The sequence below is a fragment of the Plasmodium cynomolgi genome, chromosome 9 (assembly GCF_000321355.1).
Source record: "Plasmodium cynomolgi strain B DNA, chromosome 9, whole genome shotgun sequence".
NCBI classification, from domain to species: domain Eukaryota; phylum Apicomplexa; class Aconoidasida; order Haemosporida; family Plasmodiidae; genus Plasmodium; species Plasmodium cynomolgi.
Window position 1 is genome coordinate 198,571 of NC_020402.1, and position 12,830 is coordinate 211,400.

The 12,830-nt window shown below is 46.8% G+C and overlaps 1 protein-coding gene across 1 annotated transcript; it reads right to left on the bottom strand.

The window, feature by feature from the left end:
• Positions 1–758: 758 nt before the first annotated feature.
• On the bottom strand, positions 759–12,830 carry PCYB_091430 (eukaryotic initiation factor; the record flags this gene model as incomplete). The annotated part of the gene is made up of 2 exons (XM_004222256.1): positions 759–11,960; positions 12,087–12,830. The coding sequence occupies 2 exons, from the start codon at positions 12,828–12,830 to the stop codon at positions 759–761; spliced, it is 11,946 nt and encodes a 3,981-aa protein (XP_004222304.1).

Consider the following 12,830-nt stretch of genomic DNA (forward strand, 5'->3'; position numbering starts at 1 on the left):
AATAAACGTTTAACAAAAAGGAACAAGAACAAGCTTCCCCAAATGATAATCCACCCATTTGTCAACAAAATGGACGTTCATCAAAAGAGCATCCACCCCGAGTGGGACACCACCCAAACAAAATTGCTGTTATTTTTTTGGAAGGAACGTATGCACTAGGAGGCCACTTTTCCACGTAGAGATTGTACGGAGAAAAAAAAAAAACCACAATCGCGAACGGTCAAAGAACAGCTGCACCAATTGCGATTAGATCAAAATTGAAACTACAGTTTTGCCACTTCGAGGCAACGGTATAAAAGTTCTAAATTGGACGTTGTTTTAAAATGAATGCCAAGGAGGTTACACACCAGCTGGCTGGGGCACTTGTCAAAATGGGCGCAACGCTCAATGGGAAAAATGCCTCGCACGTTCAAAGGCGAGGGGGGGGTTGAAGTAAAAATCATGCATGTGTAATGTGTAATGCGTCGTGTGTCATCTGTCATGTGACATGCGTCGTGTGTCATCTGTCATGTGACATGCGTCGTGTGTCATCTGTCATGTGACATGCGTCGTGTGTCATCTGTCACCTGTCATGCGCCTGGTGTCACACATGGGGAACGCGCCCTCACAATATGCAATGCAGTATGTACATATGATCGCCCAGAAACAGAGCGTACACCGCACTCGTGACAATTTGGGTAAAAAAAAAAAAATATATCTCCTCCCCCCTAATCACATTTGGCCGTATACTTGGTTCACTTCTTAGGGCGTACCTCCCATCAAATGACGCTCTTCATTTGGTCGATGGTGGCCGCATCGTAGAGTAGATGATTCGTGTCATGCAATTCAATCGACTTGATGAAATTCTTCGCGAGGAAAGGCAGGAGGGGGTAGTCCTCCTTGGTGCACTCATAGCTGTTTTCGTCATTCTCCAGCATGAAGGCCTTCCAACAAGGCTTAAATGATTCCAAATCGATTTTATTCAACAGGACAATCGAGATGAGCCAGTCAAAATAATCGGCACTTTTTTCCACGTTTTTGTTGCAGGCGTATTTCTTAAGGGTAAGCTTTAAAATATGCGCTTGTAGTTTCTCATTAAATTTCGGGGGGATATTCAAATTTTCGATTTTTTTGGTCAGGGTTTCCCATTCGTCTGATCCTGTGATGGTGGATAGCTCCAGTATTTCGTTCACCTTGGGGAGGTACTCCTCCTTGAAGGCGTAGTCATCGTTCGCACCGTTCGCACCGTTCGCACCGTTCGCACCGTTTGCACCGTTTGCCCCGTTTGCCCCTGCGTTGGGTGTTCCCGCCGTTTGGCCGCTCTTTTCCGCGCCGTCATTCGGGGAGCCCCTTCCGCCTGCACTCAGGGGTTCTGCGGCGGTGGAGGCGATCGCGGCGGTGGAGGCGATCGCGGCGGTGGAGGCGTCATTGGGATGCTCTTCAGTTTTGCCCGTCGCATCATTCGCAGCGCCGCCAACGGTGCCACCTCCAATAGCAGCACCTCCAATAGCGGCACCTCCAACTGCACTGCCTCCCGCGCCGCTCTTCTTCAAGTTAAAGTTTCGCATGAAGAACTTGCCCTCATTGGCGCTGCCACTGTTGGCGCTCTTCTCCTTTGCGGGGAACCTTGAATTCAGGCTGCTAAAGAAGGCGCCTCCACTGCTGCCACTGTTCGTGCCGCTGTTACCCGCGCCACTCGCCGCGTTACCGCTATTACCACTTTCGTTATTCATAAAGGCCTGGTGGCTATTCTTGAAGGCGAAGTGATTCTTTGACATCATATCGAAGAAGCTGCCACCGGCATTGGCTCCGTCCTGCCCTGCCCCACCAGCGCCGCCCATTCCGCCTGCTCCAGCGCCGCCCATTCCGCCTACTCCTGCACCGCCTATTCCGCCTACGCCTTTGACCATATCGTCGCCCATCATTTTTGACGCACTGGCATTTTTGGCCTTCATCAAATTTAGGGACAGCTTCTTCATATTTTTATTTGCGTCCATATTTTTCATTCCCCCACCGAGGTTCCTCATATTCATCATGCCAAAGCCCGAATTGGCATTGCTGCTGTTGCTGTTACCACCAAGTCCACCACCTCCGACGTTACTACCCCCACCACTGTTGCTACTATTCATATTAAAATTGACGTTGCGAAGGAGATTATTCCTCATATTACTGAGGGCACTGTTCATCTTGCTGTCGTGATAATTACCCATGTTATTGCTGCTGCTATTAAAACTTCTGCTACTTTGGTCAATAGATTCTTTTAGTATTTTATCATGCAATACACTAAGAGTGGTAGGTCCCTCCAACTTATGAGCAAATTTTTTATTCCATTTCTCATTTCTGTTATCAATAACATCTTTGATAAGACATCTGACACGGAAGGTAATACTCTCATCATTTATCAAAGCGTGCAGAGTATTATACAATTCCTTTACCTTTTCCTGGTTGGCCTTTTCATGTGTATCAAGAATTTCCCCCACGGTGTTAAGAAACATGCATAGAGCTTCCAAATGTAGGTTTCCTTCATTGGTATCATTTTTAGCAGAAATATAACTCTCCCTTTTCTCCAACAGTTGCTTAATACAAACAAAGACAATAGGTATAGAAATGATTCCAGATTTAACTAACTCTCCAACGAATAGCATATTTCCTCTAACCTTATTTTTGTGCATCTGCTCAAATTCAAATCGTTCCTCTTCATTCGTTAAATGACTTGGATATTCAATTGGTTTTAAATTATTTTCAAAAGAATCTTGACATTGATTAATTAAAATTTTTTTAAATTGAACAACACTATCATCTTCTAATTTCATATTTTGAAAATGGACATTCAATTTTTTACACAGTTGGACATACATCTGTACGAAATGATGTTGAGTTACTGCCTTCTCGAAAACTAATTTCATTAAACCTATGATTTCTTCTAATTTGGTTATTCCTACTAGGATTATTTGTTCATAAAGGAGGTCAAATTTTTCGAATGTCAGTTTGTTAAGTATACCTCTCAACTTCCTCATCATACATGTATACTTATCTGCTTTTAATTGATTTTGCTTCAAGAGCCATGTATTTTCTGCCACCGTTTTGGTTGCTCCACCGGAAGATCCTCCTCCTCCTCCGCTGTGGTTGTTATGTCTCCATGCATCTGGCGATTCAACAGCACGTGTAGAATCAAAGAATCCTTTCAATTTATCTCCTTCATTTTTTCTCCACTCTAAATTTGCTTGACCCATTTTTCCTAACCCACCGCTACCTGCATTGTGTCCATCCATACCTCCGCTTCCGGATCCCATACCTCCTTTACCTCCAGAAGCAGACCCCATCATGTTGTTACCTCCACTACTGTGATTCATATCACCATAATTCATGCTCATATTAATTCCACCGTTTCCAAAGTGCCCAATATTATTCATGTTGTTCTTACCTCCTTGAGCATATCTCCACACATCGTCATTATTCTTGCCTCCACCTGAGTTCATTCCAAACTGTTTGCCACTGTTATTACCATGATTATTATTTCCACCCATGTAGTTATTACCCATACCTCCGCTTCCACCACTTCCGTGTCCTCCTCCTCCTGGGCCTCCAGCATTCATATACCTCTTACTGTACATGCTATTCTTTCCCTCGTGTGCATGGCCACCACCACCCATGTGATTATTCGTGTGCATTCCATTTGTATCCATATGATTTATGTTGCAAGAACCCATCATGTTGCTTCCCATTTTATGACAATCCACATCAGGATTATACGACAACATAAAATTAAATCTCTCCTCTCCAGTGTTCCATTTATTTCCGACAAAAATTTCTAGCAAATCAATTTTAGAGTATATTTTACTCTTCCCCATTTTCTCCAGCTTCATTTGTTTCATTCGTTGTCTCTCCTTTTCCCTCTCTGCTTCTTCATGATCTTTCTCATTCTGCGCTGCCACCTTTTCATTCGCTTTTTCGGCTTCAACTTCATCTGCTTTTTTTTCCAGCGAGTCTAGCAGCCCATCAGCTTTGCTCTTGGCCTCCACGTTCGCTGGTGCCACGTTCGCTGCTGCCACGTTCGCTGCTACCACGTTGCTTCCACTCATTTCCTCTTTCTCGCCACCGGACGGGGCCTCCTTCTTTTCGCTGTTCAAGCTGGCTGCCACGGCATCCGCGCTGCCGCTCACGCCGCTCACGTCGACACTTGGCACCACATCGTCCGCCTTTTTCGGCACCTCGCCCCTATCGCCTGCGCTTCCCACGCTGGTGTCAATCTGGTTGTCCTTACTCGGGGCGCCATCTTTGTTCGTTACGTCAACTTTGCTCGTTTCGTCAACTTTGCTCGTTACGTCTACTTTGCTCGTTACCTCATCCTTACTTCCATCCCCCTTGCTCTTCTTCTCCTCCTGCGGGGCGACATCTGTCGCGCCTCCCCCATCGGTCAGTTTTCCCTTGGCCCACTTCTTAATATCGCTAAAGAAGCCATACTTTTTCTTTCCTCCAGCTTTGTTCTTTTCATTTTTTGCTGCCACCAAATCTTCGTTCGACGACTTGGCTACTACCTTCACCGATTCTTCCGTGTCGATGGTAATGGCCGACTTCGTTTCCTCCTCCACCAGGCATTTTCCCGTTCCCGCATTTTCTGCCCTGCCTTCTACTCCCCTTTCATTACTTACACTGTTCAATCCTCCCTTTTTCTTCACCGCACGATTGCTGCTACCCTCGCGCACATATTTCGAGTCTCCACTTGGCTCCGACATCTTACCATTCATGAGGGCACTAAACCTGTTATTTTGCACCCCCTGAGTGTTCATTTCCTTCTTGTCGGAGAGATGATCACCAGCGCTACTACTTATTACGTGCGCCTTCTTCGCCCCTCCGATTTGGATGCCACGGCGCTCTGCTTCACAGGCCACTGCCTCCAAATCATCCTCTGCATTTTCTAATTTCATTTTCTCATACTTTGATAATCCATCTGGGAGTAGTTTTCCTGATCCTTCTTTCCTTCCGTTCCTCTTTGCACCCTTCTCGCTCCATTCATCTGAGCGATGCATAGAAGCATCTCCGTCTGTTGGGGGTGAAAACTTGGCGATGCTGCTACTTGCACTATCATCCGTTACGTTATTGTTACTTCCGATGATTTTATTTCCCTCCACGATTTCGGCATCTTCCCTATCATCCTGGGCGACGGGACTACGCATCCTTTCTGCGACCCCGTGAAGCATTTTTTTGGGGCTTCCCCTTTCTAGTCGGAGACCATCCGACTGGGGGGCGCCATCGGGACGGGCCTCAACCTGGCCGTCACCTTCAGCTGCTTCGGCTACGTCAACTGCTTCGGCTGCTTCGGCTACTTCATCTGCTTCGACTTCTTCTACTGCTTCCTCCTCCACAGTTGCATTATCCTTGCTCATTTCGTCGGCCTCCCCCTTTTCTTCCTCCATTATGCCGTCCCGCAATCGGCTCTTGGTTTCCCCGCCTCTGCGTCTGTGATAGCCGCCATCCGATCCTTCTGCCTCTGACAGAGTGCCATTCTGATCAACCATTACATGGTCCATCATATCTTTCTCTACCCTCTTGTTACTGTAACCCTTTAGCGCCATATCTGCTCCGGCTCCTCCGCGTCGCCTGGAATCCCTCATGTTGGGTGCCGCGCTTCCACCATCATATCCTTTTTTTACGTGCTCTTTCAAGTCGTTTCTCTTTCTCATTTCGCTTGCACCTCCCCGGGCACTGTCCCTGTCCCTGCTCGTGCTGTTGCTATTGCTACCATGATTGATGTTACCACTGTTGTGATTTTTCTTGTCATTGTTTTCACCTCCTCGGGGGTGATGCACTGTCGTTCCTGATGGTTTGTCGCGAATAGTGCTGTTCGAGCCATACCTCTTTCCACGCTGGTCTCTCCTCTTTGACGATTTATCTCCTTTATGATTCGATCCATGGTGCATATTCTTCCTATCGTTGTGAGACGATTCCGATTTTGAGTTCTTCGAATCTCCTCCCCTTGACTCCTTCGTTTCTTTCTTTGGCTTCCTCTTCGCCATTTCCGCAAAGGAGATCTTTCCATCCCATACGGAGTTCTTCGAGTTGGAGTAGGTCGACACGGAGCGATTGTCATGCGCGCAGGCATTGGCACTCACATTGGCATCCTCGTTCGCCGCGTGGCTGTGGTACTCGTTTGGCCCTTCTCCGTACTTAAAGCTGCCTTCCTTGTTCATATGCTCGTTTTCTCCCTTTTTCATTTGGGTGTTATTATCATGGCCACTGCTACTTCCACCAGCATGCGCGTTATTCTCGTTCAGGCTGTCATTCTGGTAGGCCTCGTGTTTATTCCTGCTCGATTCGCTTCTTAACCCGCTTCCCCATGCATTCGCTAAGTGGATCTTCTTGCCACCGTCGTCCCTTCCAGCCCCTGCTGCTACTGCAGCTTCGTGATCATCCACCTCCTCTTTTTCGTACTCAGCATTTTTTACTTCCCCGTTACAATGCGCTTTGGTCCTTCCCTCGTACGCATGGTCACTGCCTTGTTTCTTTACTGCATCTGATTGTTCCTCCCTCTCTGCATGTTTGCTACTGCTACCCGTTCCTCCAACCCTTTTTATGTGTTCCTGGGCCCCTCCTTTTTTCTCTGTCACGGTCTCTTTGCGATCATCACTTCTTCGTTTCATAACCTTTTCATTAATCTGTTTAATTTCGACATTTTGGATTTTCATTTTTTCTCTCTGTCGGTGAGAGGAATAAATATTTCCTGAAGTGTTCGTAACATTTCCGCCACCGCTTCCTCCGGCAGCACTTCCCGCAACACCACCTCCTGCACCACCACTTCCCGCAACACCACCTCCTGCACCACCACTTCCCGCAACAGCACTTCCTCCGCCAACACCTCCTCCCTTTCGCTCATTCACCGCCTCGATCTTCTTCACTCCTCCGCTACTGCCATTGTCGTACTTCATTTTACCTCCCCTCTCTTTGACACTCTCCTTATCATGGTAGCTATTATTTCTTCCGCTTCCGTACGAGCCCAATTTCTTATTCTTGGCGTTATTATTCATCATGTTATCGCATTTGTCTTCGCTTCCCTTTCTACCAGATTTGTTATAATGAGCACCACTATTATTGTTGTTGTTCATTCCCGTCATAACTTTATTTGTCATTCCTTTATGTCTCTCTGATCTTTGTTCTTCCTCATCCTTTCTCTTTTTTCCATCCCTGCTACTTTGGACATTACTCAAGGGTCCATTTTCGTGCCCCATATGCAACACTCCGTTGATGGCAGAACTGCCCCCTTTGGAGTACCCTCCTGCTGCTACGCTTTCATTATTGTGACCTCTACCCTTCGCATTGTTAAAAGCGTTGTTACTTGGGTCTGCCACCCCAGGTGCACCTCCCATGCCATGGTGACCACTGCTTCCCTTCTCTGCGATACCACCATCATGGTGTTTCAAATTAGCATTCGCCACGGAACTTGCTCCAACAACACCTCCTCCCCCAGTAGCGTGATTACTTCCACTCTCCTGTTGTCCGTTCAAGCTACTTTTATCTCCTTTCTTTTTATTGGGATTCATTTTGGCAATCTTTACCCAAGAAGAAAACTCCGTGTTCTTCTTATCATAATTTTTTGCATTCTTCGCATTCCCATAGCTTGCATTTTTGTTGTTCATCGCACTAGCGTTATAGTTATTATTGGGGTAGGGGCCATTCACCCCCTCGGTGCCTCCAACACCTGGCATATTCTTACCATTCACGCTATCGTTATTTGTTCCTACTCCCTGATCATTCATACTCGAGACGGTAAAATGATTACTTCCGCTTCCTCCCGTGGGTGTGGATCCTGCTTTGGCCACCGCACCCTTTGTCGCTCCACCTCCAGATCCTGCTAGCATGTTATTGCTATCCTTCTCCTTAATCCTCCTATCATCTTCATTTTTTAATTTCTTTTCATTTCCACCCTTGCCTCCTTCAGCATTCCTCATGTGTCCCACTCGCTTGTCGACATTACTCTGGTATTTTCCACTAGCGTAACTTCCCTGCTGCTTGTTATTACCGAGGGGTTGTTGTTGACTAGCCATATTGCCGCTACTCGAATGTCCAAGCATATCGTTATATGCCTTCTTCACATGCATATCACCATTTTTTGTGCCCCCCTTATTATGGTTATCCTTAGATGCATCCTTCTTCGATCCAACTGCTCCTGCTGCAGATCCTCCTCCGATGTGATTGTAACTTCCTTTTTCTTCACTCATTTTGTTACTTCCGTAATTTTTGCCCCCTTTGTAATCTTCCTTATTTTTTTCATGCTTATTATAGAATCTCTTTTCTCCTGCTGCGATGGTTTCATTGTTGCCGCTGGACACAACGCCATGGGTGGAGGAAGCCATCATATTATTCGAATTGCTACTGTTGTTGCTTCCTTTGTTCCTAGCATTACTGGTGTTATTAAGGTTATTGTATGCTCCCGTTTTTCCCTTAAAGGAACTCTTTCCCCCTTCGTTGGTGCTACCGTCGTACTGTGCAATTTTTTTTGCATTCGCGTCGTCTAAATTTTCATTCGCGCCGCCACTTAAATCGGACTCCTTCTGATGCAAACCACCACTCATATTATTGTTACTATTCACGTTATTGCTACCTGAACCTGTTGACAAAATGGCGTTGTTATTATTGTTCCCTGTGGATCCTTTTCCAAAATAGCTGTTGCTCGCTGGGGATGAAGTCGCTCCAGGGGTTGCTGTACTCGCGTTTCCGTTTTCGTCCCTTCCATAGAGCGCTTCCTGTTTAGCTCCCTTTCCACTCACGTACATATTTTTCGATCCACTGACCATGGCATGATGACTCGCGTTGTTCCCGGAATGGCCATGAAAATTCACATTCATGTTGTTCCCTCCAGCTCCAGCTCCACTGTGTTTGTTGCCTTTCTTACTGTCCTGCTTGCCATATGAAGTCAAAGAGGAAGACACTCCTCCTCCGCTTCCAGCAGCAGCAGCAGCATTGTTAGCCATCATGTTGCTACTATTACTGTTGTTGCCTTTCACTCCTTCTTTGCTATCTCGATGGGCACCCGACTTACCGCTGTTATTATTATTTCCACTTCCACAGTTCATGTTCCTTTCTCCGTATGTATTATTTCTCTTCTGCTGCTTCGTAACTACTGCTCCTCCAATCGGGGCGCTCACTCCTCCCTCCATGGCATTCACCATCATGTTGTGATTCATTTGCATAGTCCCCATGTGCATTCCTCCTGCGGTCATTGGACCCATGACAGCTCCTCCAGCGGCACCTCCTCCTCCCGCCATGACGTTGTTAATTTGGTTCATATGGTGATGGGACATCGGAGTTACATTATTCGCATTTACATTGGTCATATGCAACGGGCCATTTAAACACATGACACTCCCATTTGTGTTCATACCTATGTTGTTTCCTAATCCTGGGGTTAGGTGCATACCGCTTGCACTACTGCTGTTGCCACTATTGTTAGCGCCATTATTGGCGCTACTGTTTGCACCTCCGCTTGGAGCACCACCACTACCGCTATTATTGTTGCTCCCAACATTATCGCCATTCGGGAGTAAATTCCCATTGCTGCTACCACTAACATTATGCGTTGCGTTGAAATTTCCATAACCGTATGTGATGCCCCCGGCAGCCGCAGCACCTCCAATCACATTATTCATATTACTATTATTATTACTGACGCTATGATCGAAGTTGCTATCAGTGAGGTTACTACCTCCAGCGTGGACGTTGGGCATATTGAAATGGTTGAACATATTTCGTCTGTTCGGCTGGGCTACATGATTATACGAGATTTTTAAAGGAGGAGCTGCGTTGCCCGAGTTGCCCGAAATGAAGTGTGCTTCCAAAGGGGCAGTCAAATTTAGGGGGCCATTATGCTGTAACTGGGGAGGGGGAGGATGCGCAGGTAATCCACAGGACATAAAACTGTATGGATTCATGTTCATAGTTCCATTCTTCGAAGATGATAATGCAGTCGTGTTACTTCCAATCAGGTTACTATTGTTTCCAAAGGAACCATACACAGAAGGGGGTGGTTGTGGGAAGGGAAAATCATGATGTACATTCCCCGTTCCCATCGAACTTGCATAAGACATTGGAGTAAATAATGACTGAGGGGGTCCAGGTAAAGCATTCGGGTGCGGGTGATGAGGGTGGTGTGGGTGTGCATGCGGATGGTTATTCATTAAATACGGATGGTTCACGTAAAAATTATGGGAATGCATCATGGATCCATTGGGTTGAAAACCTTGATGATGTCCAGCATTATGTGGATCTATCGTGTGAAATGGGGAAGGACCGGAATTTTCCGAACCGTTCATAAAATTATTATTTGATCTCAAGTTCTTCATTCCAGGTAGCATCCCACCTTGATTTAAAAAGTTTGATTCCGTCCCACTGTTATTTGCACCTCCTTTTCCTACTACAGTAGTCCCTGCTGAGCCATGCATCATGTTAGACGGAGTTGTCGTTACGTTATTTTCATGGCCACTCGAGTTGGCATTATTATTGCTATTCCCCAACTTGGAACTACTCACAGATTTATTACCTGCATTATTGTTCATATTCCCACCAGTGGTGCCACTCACACCACCACTGGGATGATTCCCCTTATCGTTATTTCGGGTATCCATGTTACTCAAATTACTCACTTGGGGTATCATTACATTTGCATTATTAGGCATGTTTAAACTGATGCCACCATTCGATGCTGACATATGACCAGAATTCGCTAAGTTTAGCAGATCACCTGGACCATGGCCCATTCCACCAAGAGGGCTTAACATAGGGTTAGGACTCATCATACTATTGCTTCCCTGTGCAGCCAAGTTATTAATTAGCCCATTCCCTGGCACTCCTCCTCCAAAGGCTCCGTTTGACATATCTGGATAGTAATGGTTCCACATTAAATTGTTGAAGGATAGGTTTCCTTGCATTCCTTTGGTGGATGGCACAAACTCGGGTGCATCTGCGTTTAGTGAACTAACTGGTGCAGAGGCATTGTTACTGTTCGACTTGGAGGAGGACATTGAATGGCCTTTGCCGCTTCCATTTTTCCCTTCAACGTTGTTACTGTTTTTTTTTTTCTTCCCATTTTCACTATTGTTGTTACTTCGGTTAGCGGCATCTGCATTTTTGCTACTACTATGTTCGTTCTTCTTTTGATCATTGTTGCGTTCATCACTGTTTCCATTTTTCCTCGAGTCCTCCCCGCTCTTCCCCTCGTTGGGGTTCTCCAAAGCACCGCTACCTTCACCGCTTCCCGCGTCATGGTGCCCGTTCTTCCTGTGCTTATCCCCGTTATTTTCCCCATCCTCTCCGCTGTTGTTGCCTCGCGCATTTCCGCTGCCCCCGTTATTGCTACTTCCGCCATTGTTACCGCTACCCCCGTTATTGCTACTTCCGCCATTGCTACTTCCACCATTGCTGCCGCTGTTGGCGTTTTCCCCGCTGTTACTGTTATCGTTCTTTCCACTACCGCTGGCACTGCCGCCCCCGCCTGCACTCGCGCTGTGGCTATTTCCGCTGTGGCTATTTCCGCCGTGGCTGTTGCTATCGTGACTGTTGCTATCGTGACTGTTGCTATCGTGACTGTTGCTATCGTGACTGTTGCTATCGTGACTGTTGCTATCGTGACTGTTGCTATCGTGACTGTTGCTGTCTTGCCTGTTACTGCCCTCCTCCGCGATTCCACTTTCGAACTGGTCGCCTTCTTTACTCGGGACACCTTTGCAGCCTACCGCTTTATCGCTGCAATTATTGCGACCAGCATCCTTGGGGGTGCCCTCCTTGCAATCGGTCGTTTCATTTGGGTGCCCTTCGCTGCCCTCTATCAAGTTTGCACACGCAGAAACGTTATTCATTTTCACATTACTTTCAGTGATCGAATTCAACTTTGAAACATCCTCACAAGCGTCGCTGGTAGCCTTAACGCTGTTGGAGTCATTCTGGTCGCCCGCGCCACTTTGGCTGTAACGCACTGATGCGTCGTTATTCTTGGAGTCACTGGTTGCATCGATAGACGCGTTCGCACTGGGGGGACTTGCACTTGGGGTACTTACACTTGGGGTACTTACACTTGGGGAACTTACACTGGGGGGGCTTACACTGGAGGGGCTTACACTGGAGGGGCTTGCACTGGAGGGGCTTGCACTGGAGGGGCTTGCACTGGGGCGCTCTGCTCCTGGGTCCGTCGCCTCCTCACCCCCGGATTCCTTTTTGGCGAGTCCACGTTCCTTCACATCACTGGGAGAATCCGCGCCAGCTCCATTGACATCGGCGCGGCTGTCTCCTGCCTCGGTTGACTTCATCTCGCTGGCACCAATCGCCTCCAAACTATCAAATGTACTGATTTTTTGGAGGCTTCCCACATCGTCGACATTGTGCACAAACGTTTCGTCACTCACTCGGACGTCGTTTTCTCCCTTAACATCGTCCTCCTTTTGCACAAAGATTTCACTATTACCATTAGCGCATTTGCTACTCTCTGCGCATTTACCACTCTCAGCCGGGTCATCACTTTTACTCACTACATATATGGACGCTACCTGTGTTGTGTCGGTGGGGTTACTACTCACGTTTTGTTCACTAATAGATGGGGGGAATTTTGGAATATTTAACTCGGCAGGAGATATATTGCAATCGCTGCTACTTTCAATTTCACCTTTGAAAGTGGCACTACTTGCATGATCATAACTAATTACATTCCCCTTTTCATATATGCCACCTGTGTTTCCTTCATTCGTTTGCTCCCTACAGCCAGGGCTGCCACTACCACTATACGTGGCACTTATATTCATCATGCCGTTCATCCTACTTTTATTGTACTCAGGTAAATCTGTGCTTACAATTATATCGCTTTGCAT